At 41.2% G+C, this 25,994-nt stretch overlaps 1 protein-coding gene across 4 annotated transcripts in view; it reads right to left on the bottom strand.

Moving 5' to 3' along the window:
• The window catches only part of RGS6 (regulator of G protein signaling 6), a 696,740-nt gene that overhangs the window by 108,697 nt on the left and 562,049 nt on the right, over nucleotides 1-25,994 (bottom strand). For all 4 annotated transcript variants that reach the window (XM_069731343.1, XM_069731326.1, XM_069731352.1 and 1 more), the window contains 2 exons: nucleotides 24,968-25,074; nucleotides 1,450-1,501 (listed from right to left, as the gene is read on the bottom strand). In XM_069731343.1, the coding sequence (XP_069587444.1) occupies nucleotides 1,450-1,501; nucleotides 24,968-25,074 (159 nt within the window). The remainder of the gene's footprint in view (nucleotides 1-1,449; nucleotides 1,502-24,967; nucleotides 25,075-25,994) is intronic.

The following is a 25,994-nucleotide window of genomic DNA, read 5'->3' on the forward strand; positions in this document are numbered from 1 at the left end:
TCTATGTTCACAGACAGAAATGAAGCATATCAAGAAAAGAGCACTGGCCCTACTGTGAAATGCTCTGTGGAAGAGGCTCTGTTATGTTCTGGGGCTGCTTTGCTGCATCTGGCACAGGGTGTCTAGAATCTGTGAAAGATACAATGAAATCTCAAGACTATCAAGGGATTCTAGAGAGAAATATGCTGCCCAGTGCCAGAAAGCTTGGTCTCAGTCGCAGGTCATGGGTCTTGCAATAGGATAATGACCCAATGACCCAAAACACACAACACCCAAGAATGGCTAAGAGGAAAAGATTGGACTATTCTGAAGTGGCCTTCTATAAGCCCTGACCTAAATCCTATTGAGCATGTTTGGAAAGAGCTGAAACATGCCGTCTGGAAAAGGCGACCTTCAAACACGGGACAACTGGAGCAGTTTGCTCTTGAGGAGTGGGCCAAATTACCTGTCGAGAGGTGCAGAAATCTCATTGACAGTTACAGGAATAATTTCATTGCAGTGATTGCCTCAAAAGGCTGTGCAGCAAAATATTAAGTTAAGGGTACCATCATTTCTGTCCAGGCCTATTTCATGAGTTGTTGTTTTTTTTATTCTGCAGAAGCATGTTTGAAAAGCAATGTCTGACTATCATTTGTTCATTTTCACAGATTTTTTATTTATTATTACTTTTGTCAGATTCAGGTTATTTCTGTGACCAGTGTGGGTTTTTCTGTCATTATACGAGGGGTGCTAACAATTTTGACCACGTGTGTATACACCCATGTGACCAGCGTCATATCTCTAAAGGAATACATTGGTTTGGAAGTCAGGCACAATCAGGTCCTATAGAGTAATATAAAATAGAGTGTTTCACTGCAAATATAACAAGAACATTACATGGAATCATAAGGCAGAACCTACTTACATTAGCATAAGGATTTATGAAAAATTACAATTGTTTTAACTCAATTTCTGCCTTTAAAGATGTTTTGAAAGATAAGAAAACATTCTCTAAATAGGGAAAATGCCATAAAATATAAAATAAAAAAGGCACCTTTTAAATCCTCCATGACTCTAGCACTACAGTAGTGACATGCCTATCTACCCACATGACCACACAGCCAATCATTGGATTCAGCCATGTACAGCTCAAGACCGCTGATTCTGGTAGTTGGCTGCAGCGGTTATATGGGAGGAGGGACACAATTACTGCAGCACAATAAGCAAAGACTGGTAGGAAATAGAGGCGTTGTGGAGCTGGAGTAGCTGAACATTTATCAGGAAAGCATAGATTTATTTGTATTTTTTCCCTGTCTTTACTTTATTGCATTTTCCCACATCAGTACAATTTTTTCCTGATACTAGAAATCCCAATCAATTATTTCACATCGATTGCACTTATGATTTAAAATACAATCAATCTGCAAAATGAGTGAATTAGCAATGCCTATGCTTTATTGTTATACTTACCATAGTCTGTATTTTCTGGTTCCCAGCAATTTGAAGGCCAGAAATATGGAGCCTAGAAATGATAGATAATTTAAATAATGGCCCCTTGAGACAAGAAAATATTCTACACCTGCATCTATACAGAATATATAAAACCATTTATATGTTGCATGTACAAATGACATATCTGAGCTTTGTCCAAGTTAAAGAGAGAGAAAAAGAAAACGAGAAAAAAAGAATAAAAGAAAGGGAGAAAAAAACACATGTGAACATACATTAATACATTATTAGGTTGCTGTTGGTTGCAATTCAATGTCATTGTATTTGGCAGCTACAGTTGCCTGTGGTTTGCTGAATCTATGCATCACTGCACCTTTCCTATATTTTATGCATAATTTTAAGTTGCTGTTAGTGGACGCGGGTCTTGTTGATTTTCATGGAGGTTAAAAGTTCAGTTACTTTGTGTTGGTGTATATATTATGAGAATAAAAGTGCAGATAGAAGAGCATCGACATATATTATGTAAAACGGAGTAGAATCGTATTTAGTTAATATATTTGTTTGAGTTTGTGGCTAAATATAGCATTTAAGTTCATTAGTAATCTTTTATATTCTCTTTTTATTGTCTTTTTTTTTGCCGCATTAAGTGATTTAACAGTAAGTTTACAAAAACAATAAAATAATAGGTAACATGCATAGGCAGCATCAATAGTAAAAAGTTGGTCCGGGATGGGGTGACACACTGGCACTGGCACTGACTGGAGGGGAGTAGGGAGAGGGGCACTGACTGAAAAAGAGTAGGGAGGGGCCAATTCGCGGCCAGACCCAGCCTGTCGCTGATTGGTCGGGGCCTGCCGCCCGCGACCAATCAGTGACGCAGGATTTCCATTGCAGACAGACAGAAAGACAGGCAAACAGATGGAAGTACCCCTTAGAAGATTATATAGAAAGATATCATAAAGCCATAGGACAAAAGCTGGAAAAACATAAATCTACAGTTTGGAGAAGTACAGTACATAAAATGTTAGGTAAGAGCACCAAAATATAAAAGGTAAAGTGATAAAATGGAGGAGAAATGAGAGGTGAAAGACAATAATCCAGGTTAAGATGCCCTAGTGAATAAGTAGTCATGGTAAAGAATACAATACTTGATTAGGCCTCATTCACACGTCTGTGTTTACAGAGAACCTGTCATCATGGCTATGCATATTAAACTAAAGGTATACCCATGATGGCATTGGTATACTGATTTAATACATACATTCAGTGAACAAATCTGCATCCTGGTTGTTTTAAAATCATCATTACAAGATTTGGTTTCCGTGCATTGAGCAGATTATTCTCGTAGTGGGCTTCAGTAAAATTGCGTCGGTAGCGGCACATGCCCAGATTGACCTACAGTTCGCTTCAGTAAAATGGCACCGGTGGCAGAGCATGGGCAGATTGAGTTCTCGGCTCATCACTGAGCCGAGATCATAGAATGATACAATGTTAGAGTTGGAAAGGACCTCAAGGGTAATCATGTTCAACCCCCTGCTCAATACAGGATTCACTAAACCATCTCAGACAGATGTCTGTCCAGCCTCTGCTTTAAGACTTGACTTCCATTGAAGGAGAACTCACAACATCTCGTGGCAGCCTGTTCCACTTATTGATCACCCTCACTGTCAAAAAGTTTTTCTAATATCTAATCTGTATGTTTTCCCTTTCAGTTTCATTCCATTGCTTCTTGTGTTTTCATGTGCAAATGATAATAATGGTGATCCCTCTACACCAGGGGTGTCAAACTGCATTCCTCGAGGGCCGCAAACAGGTCATGTTTTCAGGATTTCCTTGTATTGCACAGGTGATAATTTAATCACCTGCACAGAATGATTCCAGCACCTTGTGTAATGCAAAGGAAATCTTGAAAACACGCAAGGTCTGGGGCCCTCGAGGAATGCAGTTTGACACCCCTGCTCTACACTGTGACATCCCTTCAGATATTTGTAGACAGCTATTAAGTCTCCGCTTAGTCTTCTTTTTTGCAAGCTAAACAATCCCAGATCCTTTAAATGTTTCTCGTAGGACATACTTTGTAGTCCGCTTACCATCCTGGTAGCTCTTCTCTGAAGTCGCTCCAGTTTTTCAATGTCTTTTTTAAAATGTGGTGCCCAGAACGGGACACAGAATTCCAGTTGAGGCTTGACCGAGGAGGAGTTGAGGTGGATAATTACTTCACGTGATCTAGACCATTTTTGCTTCCACATCACACTGTTGACTCATGTGCAGTCTGTGATCTATTAGTATACCCAAGCCTTTTTCACATGTGCTGTTGCTTAGTTCTTTTCCTACCATTCCATAGATTTAATTTTCATTTTTCTTGCCCAGATGTAGAATCTTAACATAGTAACATAGTATTTAAGGTTGAAAGAAGACTTTAAGTTCATCTAGTTCAACCCATAGCTTAACATGTTGATCCAGAGGAAGGCAAAAAAAAACATGCGGCAAACACTAAGCTCCACATTGGGGAAAACAATTCCTTCCCACTCCACATACGGCAATCAGACTAGTTCCCTCGATCTAATATGTATAACCTGTAACATTATACTTTTTAAGAAAGGCATCCAGTCCCTTCTTAGGTATTAGTAGTGAATCACTCATTACAACATCATATGGCAGAGAGTTCCATAGTCTCACTGCTCTTACAGTAAAGAATCCGCATCTGTTATTATGCATAAACCTTCTTTCCTCCAGACGTAGAGAATGCCCCTTATCCCTGTCTCAGGTCTATGATTAAAAAGATCATCAGAAAGGTCTTTGTACTGTCCCCTCATATATTTATACATTGTAATAAGATCACCCCTTAGCCTTCATTTTTCCAAACTAAATAGCCCCAAGTGTAATAACCTATCTTGGTATTGCAGACCCCTCAGTCCTCTAATAACCTTGGTCGCTCTTCTCTGCACCCGCTCCAGTTCAGCTATGTCTTTCTTATACACCGGAGACCAGAACTGTGCACAGTATTCTAAGTGTGGTTACACTAGTGACTTTTATAGAGGTAAAATTATGCTCTCCTCATGAGCATCTATGTCCCTTTTAATGCATCCCATTATTTTATTTGCCTTTGTAGCAGCTGCCTGACGCTGGCCACTAAATGTGAGTTCGTCATCCACCCATACTCCCAGGTCTTTTTAATTGATGGTTTTGCTCAGAGTTTTAGAATTAAGCACATAATTATACATCTTATTACTTCTACCCAAGTGCAGGACCTTACATTTATCCCCATTAAAGCTCATTTGCCATTTGGCAGCCCAAGCTTCTGGTTTACATAAATCCTCCTGTAATATAAAATTGTCCTCCTCTGTATTAATTACCCTGCAGAGTTTAGTGTCATCTGCAAATATTGAAATTCCACTCTGTATGCCCCCTACAAGATCATTAATAAATATGTTAAAAAGAAGAGGGCCCAATACTGACTCCTGTGGTACCCCACTGCTAACCGCAACCCAGTCCGAGTGTGTTCCATTAATAACCACCCTTTGTTTCCTATCCCTGAGCCAGCTCTTAACCCACTTACACATATTTTCCCCTATCCCCATTGCTCTCATTTTATGTATCAACCTTTTGTGTGGCACCGTATCAAAAGCTTTTGAAAAGTCCATATACACTATGTCCACTGCGTTTCCTTGGTCCAGTACAGAACTTACATCTTCATAGCAGCTTAGTTTGGCAGGAACAGTCCCTCATAAACCCATGTTGATATTGGGACATGAGGTTATTCTTCTTCAGATACTCCAGTATAGCATCTCTTAGAAAACCCTCCAGGATTTTACCCACAGTAAGCTTACTGGCCTATCTTGCATTTATCCTGTTAAATGCCATTCTATTAGTCGCTGCCCATTGTTCAAGCTTCTCTAGATCCTTCTGAATCCTTTCTCTGTCTTCCCTAGTGTTGGCTATTAGGGTTGATTGCATAGCTTCAGATAAGTACTTATCTGAATAGGTATAGCGCTTACCAAACAGCTGCATCGGTAACCCGGATACCTTGAGCGTCCCAGATAATAGGCTGTTCGGCGCTGCAGATGCATGTGTCACGGCTGTGTGACAGTCACAACAAACAGGCTCTCCATGCATGTGCTGTGACTGTCACCCAATTGCCAAAACATGCAGCTGCGGTGCTGAACAGCTGATTATTGGGAGCATTACAGGTACCCAGGTTACCAATACAGCTATTCGGTAAGTGCTATAACTATTTGGATAAGCACTTATCCGAAGCTACTCGATCAACCCTATTAGCTATCCCTCCTAGCTTTGCCTTAATCGTTGGCACCAATGCCATTTTGCTGAAGACTGCCAGGAGATCAATCTGCGAAGACCCGGCCCACAGTTATGGTGGCGCAGATGCGAAACTTAAATAAGGAATAGGATAAAGACGCCAGAGGCAGCAGAGGGGCTGTGGCAGAGCCAAAGACCCTACCCACAATCCCGCCTTAATGCACAGAGACCAAAACTTCCAACGATTATTTTAAAATAACAAGGTTGCAGATTTCTCCACTAAATGTATGTATTAAATTAGTATACCAGTGCCATCATGGGTATGCCATGAAAAATCCAAAAACTGATATATTTATTTAAACATTACATTTATTTGTAAATTAAATCATGAAAAAGTAAAGTTTAAAAAACATGTTAGCCCAGCGGTCAGGTTCTCTTTAAACACATGGTGAAAAAATGGTACAAGGGTCATCAGTGTTCTGCATCTGTGTGTCATCCGTGTGTCTGTTTTTACCATCTGTGTGTCATCCGTGTGTGCTTTGACCATCTGTGTGTCATCTGTGTCTGCTTTGACCATCTGTATGTCATCCGTGAGTCTGTTTTTACCATCTGTGTGTCATCCGTGTCTGCTTTGACCATCTGTATGTCATCCGTGAGTCTGTTTTTACCATCTGTGTCATCCGTGAGTCTGTTTTTACCATCTGTGTGTCATCCGTGTGTCTGTTTTTACCATCTGTGTGTCATCCGTGTCTGCTTTGACCATCTGTATGTCATCCGTGTGTCTGTTTTTACCATCTGTGTGCAATCCGTGTCTGCTTTGACCATCTGTATGTCATCTGTGCGTCTGTTTTTACCATCTGTGTGTCATCCATGTCTGCTTTGACCATCTGTATGTCATCTGTGCGTCTGTTTTTACCATCTGTGTGTTAGGTCTCGAGTTCCCGCTTCTGCACAGGGGGAATCTCGAACCATCTCCGCTGCGGTCCCCCATTCTTATCCAGCCGCAGTGGAGTCTGCTCAGCAGGGACGTCGGTCCCAGCGTCTTGCTCAGTCTCACTCTGTACAGAGAGTTACTGCTGCTTCTTCAGCTTCTGCCATTAAAGTCAGTGCTGGTCAGCAGCGAGCGGACTTCTCTGGGACTAAGTCCTTGTCTGCACACACTGAGCATGCCCAGGGCAAGATCTCCCGTTGGAGATCGAGGGTCATGTGCTCAGGCTCTGCAGCACATTCCATTGGTCCTCTTGGCAGGTCTTGGAAGGGCAAAGTTTCTGTGGCCACTTCCTGTGCTGCAACTATATAAACTGCGCATGACCGCACGGCCATGCGCTAGTGTACAATTGTTAATGTGTGTATGTTGTGAGTGCAAGTCGTCCTTGGATACCCCTACCCTACTGAGTGTCTGTTCGCGGAAGGTGTATGGTTGCTATCTAGCGCCCGACTTATCCTACAGCACGAATCACACATTACAGCGTCCAGTTGCTGTGACCGCCAGTACGGCGCCGTGCACTTCCTCTGTTCTTTCCTTACCCAAGCCTGGGTGGTTAGTGGCGTTCGTCAGTGCGGCACCGCATGCACTCTTGTGCCTTAATATTGTTATTTAGTTTCCTTACACACCCAGTTGCGGTGTTGTGCCAGCAAGGGTCTAATCGGACTTCAATCCTAGTTGGGGTTGAGTTCGCTGACTACTTGCTCGCGCTCTATGTGCGGTACCGCGGTCCTGTGACGCAACAGGATCACTTCCTTCACGCTGGGTGAAGTTTAACCCACGTGTGTATACTTATGAGTACCGCCATATAGTCCGTCATTACTTGGCAGCAGGTTCCATCTCTGCACGGTGGACCCCGGGCTGCGAACGCACCATACTCTATCTGTCTTATTATTTGGTGCGTTCCGCTAGCCCTAACACTGTGTGTCATCCGTGTCTGCTTTGTCCATCTGTATGTCATCCGTGCGTCTGTTTTTACCATCTGTGTGTCATCCGTGTCTGCTTTAACCATCTGTATGTCATCCGTGAGACTGTTTTTACCATATGTCGTATGAGAGTTTTCATGGATAGCTAAAGAAATATATAAAGACTTTTATTTGCCCTTGTCATTCGTGCGGCTGGAAAAAATGGACACGTGAGCAGCAATATAATTATAATGCGTATGTGTGATACCTGTGAAAAACAACAGATACAACAAGTACATATAACACAGACGTCTAAAGGAAGCCTAAAACAGGTGACAATATAACAAGTTATGGCAACCTACCGTATATATTATACTACCAAGAAATAATGACTGCATATGAAATACGGAGTAACTTCTACATTGCCATATTCAGTGAAAGGCATCTATATTTCCCAGTAACCTTAAAATGTGTATAAATAAATAAAAAGTCACACAAAAAAACGTAGTCCTGGGGGGTAGAGAATTCCTGGGATAGCATAGTGTGACAGACGCTACAGTTATTGAGACCGAAGCCGCCTTTGTCTGACCCCTGCTTACTTTCAGGCTAATTAGATAAGGCTTGACAGTGCAATGCTTGAATATTAATGTTCCTTTATGAAATGTGCACAGAACTATAAGTACATGGTAATAATTGATGTATACATTTGTTTTAAAAATCTAAAAAGCAAATTGTTAAGTTCTATGGCTTAATCTAAATGGCTAAATATATATCATATACCATTATGAAATAGAATGCTAATCTTTACTTTTAAAGGGAATCTGTCAATAGACTTTCCTGATAGCAGCAGAACATTGAGGCAGAGACCCTGTTTCCAGCAATGTGTCACTTACTTTAGTGTTTGCTGTCATTTTGATAAAATCACAGTTTTATCTGCTGCAGATCTGCAAGTTCTTTGAATCATGAGCTCTGATAACCCCGCCCACACCCCTGATTGGCAGCTTTCTGCATACACTGTGCATAGGAGGAAAGCTGCCAATCATTGGTGGGGGCGGGGTTATACAAAGCTCATGGATATGGAAGACTACTTGGCAGCAGGTTTACGAGTCCTCTAGTGATAATCTCCTGACAGGGTCCCCTCCCCTCTGTACCAGTGTGTCATCGTAAATTTGTCTACTGTAAACGATATCTATAACTTTGTATGTAACACCTTCTCATGTACAGTACCATGGAATTAATGATGCTGTATAAATAAATAATAATAATAAAACAGAGATTTTATTAAAACTACATGAAGCAGCCCAGTAGATGACATCACTGGAGTGAGGATCATGAGGTGGCAAAAACCTGATCACAGATTCCCTTTAAAAATGCTTATCCTGTTGAAGGACAGGCGTTCAAGAACAATAAACTTGTGATCCTAGTATGAGACTATGGAAAGATACATTCGAACCCTGAGTCTCTCTTCTATTCATACAGCTCTGGCAAAAATTAAGAGACCACTGCAAAATGTTCAGTTTGTCTGATTTTTCTCTTTATTTTAGGTATATTTTTGAGTAAAATGTGAATTGTTCTTTTTATTCTATAAACTTCTGACAACACGTCTCCGAATTTCAAGCAATAAATGTATTTTTTTTCTGAAAAGGAGAAATGGTCAAAATTAAAAAACAAAAACAAAAAAAAACAGTGCTTTCAGACCTCAAATAATGCAAAGAAAACAAGTTCATAATCATTTAGAAACAACAATACTAATGTTTTAACTCAGGTAGAGTTCAGAAATCAATATTTTGTGGAATAACCATGATTTTAATCACAGCTTCTTGGCATGCTTTCCACCAGTTTTTACACTGCTTCTGGCACAAAATTTAAGCAGTTCTTTTTTGTTTGATGGCTTGTGACTATCCATCATCCTCCAGATTACATTCTAGAGGTTTTCAACGGGGTTCAGGTCTGGAGATTGGGCTGCCCGTGACAGGGTTTTGATGTGGTGGCCAGGTCTGGAGATTGGGCTGCCCGTGACAGGGTTTTGATGTGGTGGCCTTTTAATTTTTGCCAGAGCTGTATTTAAAGAAAGTCAACTCTAATTTCAAGATTTATATGTTGCTACACCTTGTGTAAATAATGTCAAAATACAGTCGCCCCCTTATACTTTCAAGTATCATGAAATGTAGAAAAACGGCATAACAAACTTGAATTTTTTTCAATATTCGTATATCAATATTCAGTTTTCATTTTAAGTATTTTTCCTGTACTTTGTGATCTTTTCTCTCCAGTGAGCAGAAGCAAAAGGCAGAGATGTTGTTTAGACGATCAGAAGATCGTCACCTGTGGTCACGTTTCGGGGGTCCACAAATAGATTGTAATTGTCTACACCGGATCTGCTAAATTGAGCCTACTGTGTTGTATATGGTGATTTAATATTGTTTATACTTGCTATATTTCCATGAAGATTACTGGAAAAATTATGAAAATGAAAGCTAAATTTTGATAAATGAACATTGAAGAAAATTCAAGTGTGTTCTGCAGTTTTTCTACATTTCTCTCTTCCAGACAACATGAAGTTGCATTTGGCAAAGCCCCAATGAACAATTATATATTTAGCGGGGCAAAAAAAGGGAATGTGGAAGTGGTGGGGAAGGGGCGTAGAGATTCATGGTCTGTAAAAAGTGGGCTTCAACAGCAGCAATCATATTCTTCCCTAAAAATCATAAATTAAAGTTGTCAAGTAGTTTTAATATATTTAAAAGTTATACAGTTATAAGAAACACTTGGTCACCATCTTTGAATCCTGTGGTTTTACATACCAAAACGTAATGAAAAAAAAAACAACTTAAAATTCGGTAAATACAACCGCAAATGAACACAAGACAAATTACACCGCGCCATTATTTAACAAATGTTAGATCAAATTAATCAGTGTGAAGAATTAAGTGTATCCTTACTGCTTCCATATGAATGAAGAAGGTTGGTAGGTACTAGGTACTACTAACCAAATGCCATTGATTGATTGAGTGAGTGCGACCAACTTTATAGAAGCAGACATTTTGGCAATTTGCTGGTCTAGAGCATTAAGATGTGTGTTTACACAATTCAACAATAGAAAGACATCTGCAATGATCTTAGAAAAGCAATAGTTGCAGTTCATGGGAAGTTTTACAAGACCATTTCCCCAAAAATTGTAGTTCATTATTCACAAGTGAAAAACATTCAAGACAGTTGATAATCTTCCAAGGAGTGGACGACCCAATACATTCACCCAAAGGTCACACCTTGCAATGCTCAGAAAAATTTAAAATAACTCAAGGGCTACAAAATCTGACTCTAAAGGCCTCAGTTTGTTAAATGTTCCTGTTTAAATCAATGCAATTAGAAAAAGACTTAACAAGAATGGCTTGTTTGGAAGGGATTCCAAGAGAAAACCTCTTTATTTAAAAAAAAAAAAAAACACGGTAGCACAGGTAAAGTTTGCCAAGCTTCCTCTGCGAAAACCAAACAACTACAGCAAGAAATCAGAAACAATGTCCTTTGGACAGAGGAGACCAAACTGGAGATGGTTTGTCAAATTGTCCTTAGCCATGTTTGGCGACATACAAACACAATCAAATCAGGACAAACACCTCATACAAGTGCTAAGCACAGTGGTGAAGGGTTGATGATTTGGGCTTGTTTTCAGCAACAGGACCTGGTCACCTTGCAGTCATTAAGTTCACTATAAACTCAAAAGAGTCAAAAAGTCAAATATGAGGCCATCAACACAAATGCAAAAACTTAGCTGAAATTGGGTCATGCAAAATGTTAATGGTTTTAAAAACAAAAGTAAGTCTACATCACAATGGCTGAAAAGAAAATAATCAAGTCCAGAACTCAACCCAATTGCAATGCAGAGGCGGGATCTTTAGGGCTTGTTCAGATGAGTGTATACTACAGAAGCGTTATCTGTGTGAGCCACAGACTGCATGCAGAGAGCATACAGTATGCACCCATTATAACCAAGGTACCAGTGAACATGGCCAATTTTTCACATGGACCAAACTTCTACATGGAAAAAATTGCAGCGTGCACTATTCTGGTCCAATTTAGTCTATATAAAAGACAGGCAACTCCTGCACTCATGAGACACGTAGATGGTCACATGGACCTGCACACAAAGTCAGTCAAAACTGCAATTTGCAGACATGACAGGTTTAGGCCTCTTTCATCAGGGTGTCCGGTATGTGTGGTGAAAGTTTTCACACGTCCCGGAGACACTTACACACGTAGACCCATTCAAGTGAATAGGTTTGTGCACATGTCTGTGTGTCTCCATGGACCTTGTGTCCGTTGGCAAAATATGCTATGTCCATACCGCACACATGCACAGGGAAGACACACAGGGATGTCATCAGTGTGACATGCATAGGCGCCTGTGAAGCAGCAGTACAGTTATCGCTGTTCCCCGGCGTCAGGTGCTGAAAACCGCTCTCATCATTCTCTCCTGCTCTGCCGGAAATCAGCAATAGCAGGGGAGAATGATGAGAGTTATATTCAAGTGATAACAATGGGAGCAGATGGCAACTGATGGGACTATTACTAGCATCAGCCTACACCTGCTGCTGCTAATAACAGTGAGAGCAGGAGCGGCTGGTGGGCGTATTCATCACCCGCCATCTGCACTATAAATAAATATTAAAAAGGCGTGGGTTCCCTGTATTTTTGAGAACCAGGCAGGCAAAATTGACAGCTGCAGGCTGTTTTTTTTTTTAAATGATTTAAATAAATAATAAAAAAACCGATATGGGTCCCCACCATTATTGACAACCAGCCTTGCTTAAGCAGAGAGCTGGGGGCTGGTATTCTCAGACTGGTAAGGGGCCATGGATATTGATCCCCTTAGCCTAAAAATAGCAGCCTGCAGCCACCCAGAAAAGGCACATCTATTAGATGTGCCAATACTGGTGCTTGGCCAAGCTCTTCCTACTTGCCTTCTAGTGGTGGCAAGTGGGGTTCACATTTGTGGGGTTGATGTCACCTTTGTATTGTCTGGTGACATCAAGCCCACGGCTTAGTAATAGAGAAGTGTCTATAAGCCACCCATCCATTACAAATACTATTGCTATATGGCAAATAAAGACACAGCAAGTAGAACATCTTTTATTTAAAATAAAACAAATTAGTAATAGTAATGGATAAGTGTCTTATAGACGCCATTCCATTACTAAGCCGTGGGCTTGATGTCACCAGACAATGCAAATGTGACATCAACCCCACCTGCCACTGCTACAGGGCAAGTGGGAAGAGCCGGGCAAAGTGCCAGAATTGGCACATCTAATAGATGTGCCTTTTCTGGTGTAGCTGTGGGCTGCTATTTTTAGGCTGGAGGTCAATATCCATAGCCCCTTACCAGCCTGAGAATACCAGCCACCAGCTATCAACTTTAGCTTGTCTGATTGTCAAAAAATGGAGAGGACCTGACACTGTTTTTTTTTATTATTTATTCAAATAATTTAGAAAAAACAGCATGGGGACCCCTCTATTTTTGATAACCAGCCTTGCTGAAGCTGACAGCTGAGAGTTGCAGCCCCGAGCTGTCAGTTGTTTATGGCTGGTTATCGAAAATAGAGGGGAACTCACGCCAGATTTTTTATTTATTTATTTATTTATTTAATTTATTTATAGCGCAGGCAGCGGGTGATGAATACTCCCATCAGCCGCCGCCTGCTCTTATTGGTATTAGCGGTAGCAGATGTAGGCTGATGGCAGTAATAACTTTCATCACTCTCCCCTGCTCTCACTGATCACCGGCAGAACAGGGGAGAAAGATGCAAGCCATCTTCAGCACCTGGCACCGGAAACAGAGCTAACTGTATCGAAGCTTCCATGGCGCCGATGCGTGTGGTACTGATGTCTCACACGTGTGACAAAAGTATTACGCACACGGACATATATATCAGGACGTGTGAAACAGGCTCTCTAAGAGCTACGCACAAATGAATGTCCACAAAACTCAATGAACTTAAGCAACATTGTGAAGAAGATTGGGCTAAAGTTCCTGGAAGACAATGTGGGAGACTGAAAATCGTACAGAAAACCATTATTTCAAGTTATTGCTGTTAAGACAGTTCAACAAGCAATTGAGTCAAAAGGTGTACTCCATTGTTCACACTCTGCTTCTGTATCTTGGCCTAGTTTTTGGTAAATAATGACAACGCAATTTGTAATGTGCTGCTGCTGTTCACTGGAAGTTGTATAAACCATCCAAAAGTTTTCACTCATCCCCCTTCCTCATCCCTCTGCCCCATTCACTGCCATTTGAGAACAGTGACAAATAATCTGTGCTTCAATAGAATTTAGAGATATATTGCTCAATATTAGGCTCTGTGCACACAGAGCCTTTTTGCAGGGTTTTCCAAGCAAAAACTGTGCATAATCTTCATTTCTCTGATGAAGTTTGAGGAATTTGGAGGAGACAATGAGGGGACACTCTCCAAATCCTGCTCAAAAGCATAGCTTCTGCTCCAAAAACTCTGCAAAAAGACTCTGCATGCACAGCCTAATATTGAGCAAGGCAGTTCTAAGACCATGTTCATACAGAGCTTTTTTTGCAGAGTTTTCGGAGCAGAACCTGAACAGAATCTCTAAGTTTTTGAGGAAGTTTTGGAGAGTTTACCCACAGTGTCTGCGCCAAAGCCTCCAGAAAAAAGAAAACTCTGGGCACATAGACTTAAAGTTTCCAAGTACTACTACTTGGTAATTTCCTGATAAAGCCAGTAGTTGGATGAAACACATCAGGGAGGCTGTTCTGAATTTTATAAGTATAGCTATAACCCTTTGTACAATCTCAACAACACAGATTATAAGGCAGTGACGGAGAAAGTGAACAGACTACAGGGGCTCACTATAATTTAATGCAAGCTATCAGCTACAATATATTTTGCATATGCATATCAACCTATCGCAAGTTACTAGTTAGAAATATAACTCCCTTTACTTTTTGTTATTCCCTAAACCTGTGTAAGGCTGGTTTCACATGTCTGTGCCTACGGTACGTGTAGTGACAGTTTTCACACGTATGGGAGACACTGACACACGTAGACCCATTCAAATGAATGGGTTTATGCAGATGTGTGTTTTGACGGACCGTGTGTCCGTGTGCAAAGCACGCAGACACGTCAGTTTTTACCTGGACACAGGGGCCGTCAAATGTCTAGCACATGTGCACACGGAGAACAGTGTACACTGTCCTCCGTGTACATGGACGGCCGCGGGGGAAGCAGTGCTACTGTAAGCCACTGTTCCCCTGTGTGTGGTGCTAAACGCGGATTTAATCTATTGTCCCCTGCTCTGCCGGCGAGCAGCACGAGCAGGGGACAATGAATGAAAGAAAACAATGACGTGGGGTCCCCCCTATATTTTAAAAGCCCACAGCTGTCCAGAAAAGGCGCATCTATTAGATGTGCTAATTCTGGAGCTTTGCCCCGTTCTTCCCACTTGCCCTGTAGTGATGGCAAGTGGGGTAATGAGGGGTTAATGTCACCTTCCTATTGTAAGGTGATATTAAGCCGGCTTAGTAATGGAGAGGTGTCAATAAAACACCTATCCATTACTAATCCTATAGTTATTAAAGTGTTAATCAAATACCACACACTAAGAATAAAGTCTTTTAATGAAATAAAGCAATATACACAGTTTCTCCATCATTATTAGTTGGCTATTCCAAGTGAAGCCCTCGAACTCCTGTAAAAAATGTCAAAATAATAAACCAACAATCTACCCATACCTGTCCGGCGTACAGTCAGTCCCACACAGTAATCCATATCTGGGGTATATACAGTTTACAACTAGGAGTGGTGCTAATGCGAGCGCTCCCGGCTGTAAACTACTGGGGAATGAATGAAATGCTGGGAGCGGAGCTTCAGTGACTATAGAATTAGTAATGGAGAGGTGCCTTATTGACACCTCTCCATTACTAAGCCGACTTAATGTCACCTTACAATAGGAAGGTGACATTAACCCCTCATTACCCCCTTTGCCACCGCTACAGGGCAAGTGGGAAGAACCGGGCAAAGCTCCAGAATTTTTCAGGGCAGCTGCGGGCTGCTGTTTTTAGGCTGGGGGGCCCATATCCATGGCCCCTTACCAGCCTGAGAATAGCAGCCTGCACCTGTGAGTTTTGTCTGGTTGGTTTTAAAATATAGGGGGGACCCCACGTCGGTTTTTACTTTCATTCATTCTCCCCTGCTCGGCCGGCGAAGGGATGACAGCCGGCTTCAGCATCACATGCAGGGGAACAGCGCTTACTGTATTGCTGCTTCCCAGCGGCCATCCATGTGGTACTGATGCGGCACACGGTTGCCACACGTGTGCTGCATGTAGGACACACACAGATACGGATATCTCCGGTACCGTGTTTATCGCTACTGGAAATATCAGGACGTGTGAAATCAGCCTTACTCTGTGGAGTTTATGTGTCAATCGGGAGTGCCTGTTACAATGTGAACAAGGCTCTATTAACTTACATTGTAAAAGTAACTTCCAGCTGATACATGGAGCCCAGTGTGATCCGGCTGGTTGGAATCACTGTCACGATAACTCGGAAAAGGACCAGAATGGCACTGGACATTGCAGAAGATAGCGATATATATTAACACATTTACACTGCAGTAACACACAGGTTTAGGGACTAAATAAAAATAACAGGAGTGCTTCATCAATGGCATACAAGCAGAAAGAAAATGCAACACTCACTAAACTATGAACAAATATGCTTTTTTTATTTAGAAAAAGTGCATATTCACAGGAAAGAGTAGTATGAACAAGCAAAGACTGTTTCGTATCCAATAATGCTTTCTCTGAGGGCTAGAAAATACATGATTGGACGAGAAATGTCCATCGCCCGTTCATAAACCCTACTACTCTATGATTACGGTACGTTATTTTTCTAAAATAAAAATAAAAAAAAAAATTCACGCAGTTTGGCGAGTACCACATTTTCTTTTGTATTTTTATGCTGAACTAGCTGAAGAGCCCGGCATTGCCGGGCATGGGCATAGTAACTAACTGTGGCTAGTTATAGCTAATTATAATGATTATATTGCACATAAAAACTCTTTGTTGAAGCAAAAGGGCCTTATTCCTCCTGCACCTCATGCTCCTTCTTTTTACACAGCCTCCTCCTGCACCTCACGCTCCTCCTTTATACACAGCATTTTTCTGCAGCACAGCTTTTCTCCATTATAGTCACCTCCTCCAGCAGCACCTCACACTCCTCTTCCATATACAATTGGAAACACTTGATCCCGAGAGAAATTTCACTAATTGCAATAAAGCGTATCGTATACACAGCCTACTTCTTCTGCAGCACAACAATTTTCTCCTTTATACCTCATTCACACGTTATTTGGTCAGTATTTTTACCTCAGTATTTGTAAGCTAAAACTTGGAGTAAAACAGTCAGAGGAAAAGTATATTAGAAACACGTCACCACTTCTGCATTTTTCTCCCACTTGTGGTTTTGGCTTCTAAATACTGAGGTAAAATACTGACCAAATACTGAAGGTGTGAATGTGGCCTTATACACAGCCTCCACCTGCAGTGTCTGACTCTTCTCTATACACAGCCTCATACTGCAGCAGCACCTCACTTCTCTCATTTTCCCATCACGCCTCTCATTTTCCCCCTCACAGTTCTCATTTTCCCCTCACTCCTCTCATTCTCCCCTTCACACCTCTCATTTCCCCCCTCACTCCTCTTATTTTCACCCTCACACTTGTCATTTTGACCTCACACCTGTCAAATTCTGATCACGCTACTATTTTCCCTTCACACCTCTTCATTTTCACCCTACACCTCTCATTTTCCCCTCACTCCACTATTTTCCCCTCACTCCACTATTTTCCCCTCACTCCACTATTTTCCCCTCACTCCGCTATTTTCCCCTCACTCCGCTATTTTCTCCTCACTCCGCTATTTTCCCCTCACTCCGCTATTTCCCCTCACTCCGCTATTTTCCCCTCACTCCGCTATTTTCCCCTCACTCCGCTATTTTCCCCTCACTCCGCTATTTTCCCCTCACTCCGCTATTTTTTCCTCACTCCGCTATTTTCCCCTCATTCTGCTATTTTCCCCTCACTCCGCTATTTTCCCTTCACTCCGCTATTTTCCCCTCACTCCGCTATTTTCCCCTCACTCCGCTATTTTCCCCTCACTCCGCTATTTTCCCCTCACTCTGCTATTCTCCCCTCACTCCGCTATTTTCCCCTCACTCCGCTATTTTCCCCTCACTCCACTATTTTCCCCGCACTCCTCTCATTTTCACCTCACTCCTCTCTTCCTCTCACACGTGCACAGCAACTTCCTGTTATGAGCCCATGAGGCCCCTCCCTTTCCCTTAACGTCATGCCTCACAGGAGCAACTCCATTCTAGGCACGACGGCGCTAGATGTGACCTGTGCCTGCCACGCACTGATACTCTTAAGGCGGCAGCCCTGATTGTAGCTCACAGCGACTGGGACGTCGCAGCCTGTGAATTTTCCAGGTTGACTTTCGAGGTGAATGTGTCTTCGCCTGTGTGCACTATCAAAGAGGGCCCTGTGGACAGGGCTTTGCGTGTGGAGTGAGAGAGGCTATGTGGAGTGGGCATGGCTTGATACATACACACACACATATATACACTCAGCTTTATATATATACTGTATAGATATGCACTTTTTCAGATGCAGAGCAGCACTGCTGCTGCATGTTCCTATGCCCCAGCTTGTTTATCATTGTATAAGTAGAGAGTAGTGGCGACCACGTTTCATTTGAATGGGCACTAACTATTGGGCCTTATACCTTGCTGTTAATATGTTAGAGTAGTAGATGTATAGATGTATCCTTTGGGTATGTGTGCCTTTTATTGTACAAGTAATTGACACATTTTTGTACATCCGACTAGTAGATTCTTATTTTTATTAAGTAACTTACCGTACTTAAGCTAATTCCTAGTAAAAGTTAAGTTTTAATTAGTTTGGTAACTAAGGGAATTTTTTTTGCCTTGAGGATATTAGTATTGCAAACAGTGTAATGATGTCTCCTATCAAGCTAAAGGGTAAGATTATTTTTTTTAATACAATAAAAGTTTCTAACACCATCTGTTGCAAGAACCAAGTTCAACAATGGTATCTCTGCATAAGTGTAGATTATATCTATGGTAGAATATGGAAGATTTGCCCAGACTTTAGGAAGGTCTTGACTATCAATCGCGGCGCTCGGGGCTGGAGTTAAGAGATAAAGCTGAATATTGATTAAGTGCATGATTTACATATTTCCAGGGAAAATCTGAATAAATGTTTTTAAAACACGGAAGAAGTCTAGGGACAGTCTAACAAGCGCAGACAGTAGTGTCTAATGAAAATCGGCATTGCAATGACCTTAGATAGGCATGATTGTTCTTGTGACAGATCTGCTTTAATATGGCTGCATTTAGCAAAAGGAAAAAAATCACTGTTGTATTAATGAATATGAAATACAATTTCTCTAAAAAGAAAGTATATATCCCAGAGACTACTACTCTGTGCCAACAGAGATAACATATTTAGCAATTGGCCAAGAATAGAGAAAAGGTCCTATTCCTTGCCCCCTGCCTGTTTTCTGTTTATTCCATGTTTCAGTTACCTGTCAGTCAGAGACAGGAGGAAGGCAGTGGACGGGGAAAAGGCAAAGACGAAGGAGAGCTGTAAGTGCAGCGCTCGCCCACTGCACTTGCAACTCATTAGCATACAATTTCAACAATGGATTTCTCTAAAACAGAAAAAGGGATTTGCACAAGAAAATCAAGGTTTTACTCAGCATTAAAGCACCTTTTACATCCGTGGTTTTAGTTTGGGTATAAAATCCTCATGACAGATTCTCTTTGAGTATCATAAAAACTGGGTAGATTGAAAGGTGACATACTCCACTGAAGGAGGTAGTAGTTACACATCAATTTGCACCCCTTCCTGGATTGCTCATCACCACCAGGTAGCCTTGGCATACATGTTGCTGTTTGTCTATTTATCCTTGATGTTCCACCAATAATACTCAAAGTACAATACACTTCAAAAGCATATTTACCAGACATATACAATTATGAATAAACTCCTTGTAACACAACTTACTGTACATTCAGTGTTTTGACATTATGTGCAATATGTTGACTGCACTTAAATTTCTTGATACCACATTTCTATGTATGCATTAACAAAACATACCCAAAAGTAACAAATGTATACACATGCAAGTAACATAGTAACATAGTAACATAGTAAGGCCGAAAAAAGACATTTGTCCATCCAGTTCAGCCTATATTCCATCATAATAAATACCCAGATCTACGTCCTTCTACAGAACCTAATAATTGTATGATACAATATTGTTCTGCTCCAGGAAGACATCCAGGCCTCTCTTGAACCCCTCGACTGAGTTCGCCATCACCACCTCCTCAGGCAAGCAATTCCAGATTCTCACTGCCCTAACAGTAAAGAATCCTCTTCTATGTTGGTGGAAAAACCTTCTCTCCTCCAGACGCAAAGAATGCCCCCTTGTGCCCGTCACCTTCCTTGGTATAAACAGATCCTCAGCGAGATATTTGTATTGTCCCCTTATATACTTATACATGGTTATTAGATCGCCCCTCAGTCGTCTTTTTTCTAGACTAAATAATCCTAATTTCGCTAATCTATCTGGGTATTGTAGTTCTCCCATCCCCTTTATTAATTTTGTTGCCCTCCTTTGTACTCTCTCTAGTTCCATTATATCCTTCCTGAGCACCGGTGCCCAAAACTGGACACAGTACTCCATGTGCGGTCTAACTAGGGATTTGTACAGAGGCAGTATAATGCTCTCATCATGTGTATCCAGACCTCTTTTAATGCACCCCATGATCCTGTTTGCCTTGGCAGCTGCTGCCTGGCACTGGCTGCTCCAGGTAAGTTTATCATTAACTAGGATCCCCAAGTCCTTCTCCCTGTCAGATTTACCCAGTGGTTTCCCGTTCAGTGTGTAATGGTGATATTGATTCCCTCTTCCCATGTGTATAACCTTACATTTATCATTGTTAAACCTCATCTGCCACCTTTCAGCCCAAGTTTCCAACTTATCCAGATCCATCTGTAGCAGAATACTATCTTCTCTTGTATTAACTGCTTTACATAGTTTTGTATCATCTGCAAATATCGATATTTTACTGTGTAAACCTTCTACCAGATCATTAATGAATATGTTGAAGAGAACAGGTCCCAATACTGACCCCTGCGGTACCCCACTGGTCACAGCGACCCAGTTAGAGACTATACCATTTATAACCACCCTCTGCTTTCTATCACTAAGCCAGTTACTAACCCATTTACACACATTTTCCCCCAGACCAAGCATTCTCATTTTGTGTACCAACCTCTTGTGCGGCACGGTATCAAACGCTTTGGAAAAATCGAGATATACCACGTCCAATGACTCACCGTGGTCCAGTCTATAGCTTACCTCTTCATAAAAACTGATTAGATTGGTTTGACAGGAGCGATTTCTCATAAACCCATGCTGATATGGAGTTAAACAGTTATTCTCATTGAGATAATCCAGAATAACATCCCTCAGAAACCCTTCAAATATTTTACCAACAATAGAGGTTAGACTTACTGGCCTATAATTTCCAGGTTCACTTTTAGAGCCCTTTTTGAATATTGGCACCACATTTGCTATGCGCCAATCCTGCGGAACAGACCCTGTCTCTATAGAGTCCCTAAAAATAAGAAATAATGGTTTATCTATTACATTACTTAGTTCTCTTAGTACTCGTGGGTGTATGCCATCCGGACCCGGAGATTTATCTATTTTAATCTTATTTAGCCGGTTTCGCACCTCTTCTTGGGTTAGATTGGTGACCCTTAATATAGGGTTTTCATTGTTTCTTGGGATTTCACCTAGCATTTCATTTTCCACCGTGAATACCGTGGAGAAGAAGGTGTTTAATATGTTAGCTTTTTCCTCGTCATCTACAACCATTCTTTCCTCACTATTTTTTAAGGGGCCTACATTTTCAGTTTTTATTCTTTTACTATTGATATAGTTGAAGAACAGTTTGGGATTAGTTTTACTCTCCTTAGCAATGTGCTTCTCTGTTTCCTTTTTGGCAGCTTTAATTAGTTTTTTAGATAAAGTATTTTTCTCCCTATATATATATAAGTATTTTATAAGATCAATGTAAGTAGACTTAGCATAAAGAAAAAGCTTCCTATTGCACATACACGTGTATCTTAGACCAAATAATGACCTATCGGTAAAATCATGAAAACATGCAAGAGAAAAGAAAATCGAAAAGAAGGATCAGAATATGAAATTTTATTAATCAAGTAAAAAATTAGCAGGGTAGAAAAAACAAGCAAATACAAGCATCGGACGCTAATCGTGATGACAATCACTATGTGTTTGTGGCAAAAACTATTTGCAATTGTTTTATGACATCCAGGCCAAATCAATATATATTACACCGTATAAATCTAAATTGAATAATTAGCCTAAAATGAAAGCATGTGTGAGTCTGCAGGTGGAGTATAGATGCAATAAGCCCAATAGTAAACAAAAGTTATAGTAATGAACAGTTTACTTATATAAAGTTATAAAGAATAGTGCTAAAAAGAATTGATGCCGCGCTTAAGGATATGCCACTAGTAGGAGGGCATGTATATAACAGATGGAATCCCCCACTAGCACTGCTAAATCTGCCCAGATAATGCAGTACGGCGTGTAGTATAGCTATACAATGCAAGCCTGCACGGTACTGTGTGGGGTCCTGCACTAGTCGCTCTGGTCTGACTTCTCAGACTGCCGAGGCGTGGTGGGTACATGTGGCTCTGGATACTTGGGTCGCCTGTCAGGTGTCCTGATGGCGGTCCTGACAAGTGGATAGTAAGCTACGGAATGGGCTGGCAGCAGCCGCAGCGAGGCACCATTGTGGTGAGTCGGCGTAGAGCCAGGGAACGCCCCGGCCGGTGGCGTCCCTGGATACAAGCAGGAAAAGATGGCCAACGGAGAGTGCCTAGTGTGTGACGTCACAGGGGCAGCGCTGGGACCAAGAAGATTACCAATGCGTTTTGAAGGAACTCAGTCCTTCTTCATCAGGGTTACCGTATCCTTGGAGAACCCAGCTATATAAAGATATAGACAGCCCATCACTCCTGACACCGTGCTACACCTGTGGGCCAATAATAGGCAACTCTGCTGCCACCAAATGGAGCAATTACAGAAGAAGAGTGATGCCTGAAAATAGCCTGCAAGCCTCTATGTGCATGTATGTTGGACAACCAGCATGATAAACATGCCAGGGGGGCAAATTAGTGTAAATCGGGGCTTACTAATAAATGATTTATTAAAAAAGGGGGAAAATGTGTATCTGTTAAAAAATACATATATACATATGTATTTTTTTAACAGATACACATTATCCCCCTTTTTTACAGTCATTTGCCCTCTGGCATGTTTATCATGCTGGTTATCCAACATACATGCACATGGCTATTTTACTTCTTATGTCCTCTCTCCAGCAGCCATAATTGGATTATACAGCACTACTTACATAGTTCTGCCATGCACAAAGGGATGAGGTGAGCGACTAACCTTCCAACTCACCTTCACCTGTTGCCAGGGCCGGACTGGCCATCTGGCAATTCTGGGAAATGCCAGAAGGGCCTGTCTGGTCATGGGGTGCCTTGTCTGCTACGTTGTTAACAGAATAGGTTTTCTCAGGATAGCCATACCGTTAAGAGTTGTGATGGAGCAGAAAGATGCTGACTCCGTCACTTACCCCAACAGGCCACGGGTATCATTACAAATAATGGTCTTGTAGAAAATCTCCTTTCCTCCATCCAGGGTAATATTAGTAATATATCCCATCTGGTTCATGGGGACAGGAACAACATGAGCCTGTGTGATTTCAAATGAAAAGACTGAATTTAAGCCCCAGTCCGTACCTGCCTGTTGACCACGATGTTACACAGGGAGCGCTTCTTGTTTTTTTGTTTTTGTTTTTTTTATCTTTCCAGACTTCCTGCTTGTAAGCATGATTTGTAATTAAAAGTTGGGACTGTTTGCATAAATGCTATGCCTCAGGAAGGGGGTCTTTACCCCTTGACATGCGTTAAAAGGAATTTTAATGTCATTGTATATGGTTGATAAATATGGTTTTGAAGTATATTGAACTTTAAGCTCATGAACTACCAAGGATCCTAAAGATGCCAAATATCTTCAAGATGGATACCAAAACTATTTGACCCTGAAGGTGATGAGCGATTCATGAAGGAGTAAGTCAGTGAGAATCTACTATGCGCTTCAGTGGAGTAAGTTACCCTTGCTCTTACTCTTACTTTTATGGTATTTTTGCTCTACTCTGAGTTCTGTTTCCTGGATATTATCGTTCTCATATCATTAAGCTACTACTTACCCCCAAATTGGAATTGGGCCTGTACCACCAAACTCCCATATCAATTTCCATGTTATTTGAACAGAGACAAATTGTGCCAACTGTGTAAAAGCTAACCTGTACCATAGGTGTTATAGTCGCTGTCCAGTGACCAAGGAAATCCTCCTTACACCATGCAACTCTAATTTTATCCCTTTGGGTTAAAACTATCAGATCTATCATCTTGGGAGCACTGTCTCAATTTGTTAAAACTTGAAATAACAGTAAAGTAAAAATAAAAATATACATTCAAGCAACAAGCAAAAAATTTGAAAAAAGACAACAGCACCAGGAGGCTTGAAAAAGAAAATGCGGATCTATTACCACCACCTTTGTCAAACAAACAAATACTCTCACATATTTGTCAAAATGTTTATATTCATATACACCTGCACATTGATTCTTAGGTAGACAGATGAGGGTCACATTTATAAGATTATCTCAGCACAGGAAGATGTTAAACACATCAAATTGTGGAAATTATTATTATTCAAAGTTCTATTGATTAAAAAGAACCTTTGTTTGGAGGAAAACCCATTTAAGGCTTAGAGGATTAATCTCTCCTCATGAGCCCAAGACTGGTTTTGGAAAATGCCAGGGAAGTTCATCCATTCCTGATATGTAAAGGGGTTGTCCTATAGCAAATAAATATGTTGTGGTCCTAGCAGACCTAATTCCATGTTGGTTATGATATAGACTGTGTCGGTGGTATGAAGAAGGAGCTGACTGTCTGGCTCAGTTCATTATCCAAGCCAACCGTCATGGCTGCATGAGAGACCCAATAAGAAACACTACCCAAAAGAGTATTGCAATATGTAGCGGGCCACCCCATTAACATTATTCTACATGTAGCTTTGAAATTACCGTAGATGTTCTAGGTGTCTACATGACATTGCAACAAATGTAGCAGTTTATTACAGTAATCAATATTGAGCTGTCACTTGCCTGAAACCGATAAAAGGTTCCGTCATCCTTCAGCGTAAGGACATGATCTGATATGGGGAAGATGTAACCTTGGGCTGCTATAAGGCTTCCTAAATGTATTGCTTCCACTGCAAGAAAAGAAAAAAAAGTCTGTCTCAGTTTTCTGTACATATAGAATTAATAATGTGTGACAATACATCCATTTTTTTTTAACTGCAATTTTTAATGAAATATTACAAGAATAATAGAAGCGCAAATAGAAAAGTTAGGTTAATGTCCAATGTTCTGAAAGCTCAATAAAATTTGTAATTCCATGTTTAGCGGGAAATATAACCTATTTATAAATGCAGATTTAGCAGATAAAAATAGGACCACCTTTTCAGCTTTGTGAAGTTGGATGCACCGAAAAGCAGGAGATGAAAAAAGACATAAAATTACAAGAAATAATATTTAATGTTGAGCTTATACTGTATATCATCTGTGAGGCAGCGACCGGTGTGATACGCGAGGGTCGCTATGTGTCCCCCAGGATGAGTACGGTAGCATATTGAGGCCGCGGGAGTGCACTGTAGTCACAGGCATAGCTGTGATTGCAATGCAAAATAAAAAAGAGTGTTCATCTTGGGCAAGCTATTTGTCCAAGGCAGATTTAAGAAAACCTGCTTTGGGCTTTTATTTTTTAAATGGACTACAGGATGGTAGTGGGGCTGTCCGTTTCCTTCCCGGTCGTGTTTTCCATGTGCCTATGGCCACAGTTTGCTTGTGAAAACCCTGCAGCAGAGGGTTGGATGTGAGGTAACACAGAGCCAAGTGGAGCCAAAAGGCCTGGCACCCCTCAGTGTAGACGGCGGTGCAGTTGCCAATGGCAACTGGCCTCGGTCACGGACTGTCTTTGTTTCCAGGCTGCAATCCGAAGGATCCTATTTACTTTCTTTAAAACATGCAAACAACGAAGATACACCTCCGCACCGCTGCGATCAGCTGGCCCCTGTAAGTATCCAACCTTTTATGCTGTTGCCATAATTGAATTTCCCTTTGAAACCAATAG

This window comes from Ranitomeya imitator, chromosome 1 (genome assembly GCF_032444005.1).
Source record: "Ranitomeya imitator isolate aRanImi1 chromosome 1, aRanImi1.pri, whole genome shotgun sequence".
Classification (NCBI taxonomy): Eukaryota; Metazoa; Chordata; class Amphibia; order Anura; family Dendrobatidae; genus Ranitomeya; species Ranitomeya imitator.